This window comes from Penicillium expansum (assembly GCF_000769745.1).
Source record: "Penicillium expansum strain MD-8 chromosome Unknown contig119, whole genome shotgun sequence".
In the NCBI taxonomy this organism is placed as follows: Eukaryota; Fungi; Ascomycota; class Eurotiomycetes; order Eurotiales; family Aspergillaceae; genus Penicillium; species Penicillium expansum.
Window position 1 is genome coordinate 1,265 of NW_015971491.1, and position 1,517 is coordinate 2,781.

Sequence of the window (1,517 nt, forward strand, 5' to 3'; positions counted from 1 at the left end):
AACCCAAAAGTCACTCCTGGATGTATTTCAATCAATATACAGCTCCGCCCCATTCTTTCTAGGTATCACGCCGCCTAGCTTTCCCCCAAACCCCACAATCTATCAAGTCTCGCCTCTAGGCCCAATCCAACTCGTGAACCCGTTATATGTTGCTCGCTCAGTTTTTTTTTGCACCGGCTGAACAACGAATGTGGATTAACACGACCTTGCGGCTGATCAAACATAACTTTGGTGTCGAGATTCCGGGGATGATAGCTGCTTCGAATGACTTTAGGCCGCTGTTTCCGAAGGAGGGGGAGTGGGATAGATCGAAAGTTTATGGGACTACTCGTGATTGGTTCTTACGTTGAAGGACGATGGTTGATTCCTGTCTGTACGAGGCAAGTTTTGTGCATTAGACAATTTACAAAAATAGATTCCTTCAAACACAACTAGAAGCCAAGGTTCATGGGAGCCGAAGCGAAGCTACAAATACTGTGTATACATTTTCTAGGAGCGATGTGGCACAACTCAAAAGGGATATGTACGTTGGCTACAACACCTTTCTGCTTCATCTAATGCGTGTGCCTGTTTACGCCCACAAGTCTGCTGTTTGGAGCCACTGGCATCTATCACTATTGGTAGGACCCTTCTGGATATCGATTCCCCCGTCTTGAATGCCCAGAATCTTTCTTTCTGGGCCAGTGATAGGGAACTCCGGGAGCCCTTCCCCGTTCGGATTGCCGGATTTCACAAAGTTTGCAATGTAGCCCTGCAGGATGTCTGCGTAAGGAACGATAATAGACCCATCAACCTGGTCCCTGCCCGCTCCATTATAAAACCGATGCAGGAAATCCCCACCATGGATTGCTGGGAAAACACTCCATTGGTAGCGATAAGTTTGGTTGCTGTAGGCTTCCGAGAGGTGTTCAACATTACACAGCAGACCAAAGTCGCCAATGAAGCTGATTGCGCGGTCGTACCATGAGTTGTTGAATCGATCGAGCGAGTATGATGTGTTAAGGATATAATCTATATCGCAAGAATCCACCAAGGGAAAGAGACCCTGGAGGTAAGAGGTAAACAACTCATCAGTGGTCACATATGGTGCTATAAATGTCAATCCCTCGTTACTAGCGTGAGATGCAAGGATTGTGACGTTGGAGTTGAAGTTGCGGTCAAGAAACGCTTGACCTGGAGTAGCCGGCACATATGTTCCATCAACCACTGGTCCATATGAGAATGTGCTGTCCTTCGAGGAGGATATTACACGGGCATTCGCATGAATAATACTCTCGGATGGTACCCTGCGAGCTTCGGAGATACTCTGTGTACCAATAGTGTCGAAGAGTGCCCGTGCAGTTTGGATCTGGGTCTCTGATGAGGTGGGAACCCATCCCGGGAACTCGATGTAGGCCCGTTTGAAGGGAAGTACATCAGTTCCACCATTTGCAATGAGATGATGCATGATACTGCCTGCTCCAGCGGATCCTATGATGATGATGATGATGAATTCATTGACCCGATTTAGCTCGCTA

At 47.6% G+C, this 1,517-nt stretch overlaps 1 protein-coding gene across 1 annotated transcript; it reads right to left on the minus strand.

The window, feature by feature from the left end:
- Nucleotides 1-571: 571 nt before the first annotated feature.
- Nucleotides 572-1,447, minus strand: PEX2_037860 (Carboxylesterase, type B; the record flags this gene model as incomplete). Its single annotated transcript, XM_016741061.1, has 1 exon — nt 572-1,447. The coding sequence occupies one exon, from the start codon at nt 1,445-1,447 to the stop codon at nt 572-574; it is 876 nt and encodes a 291-aa protein (XP_016593680.1).
- Nucleotides 1,448-1,517: the final 70 nt, after the last annotated feature.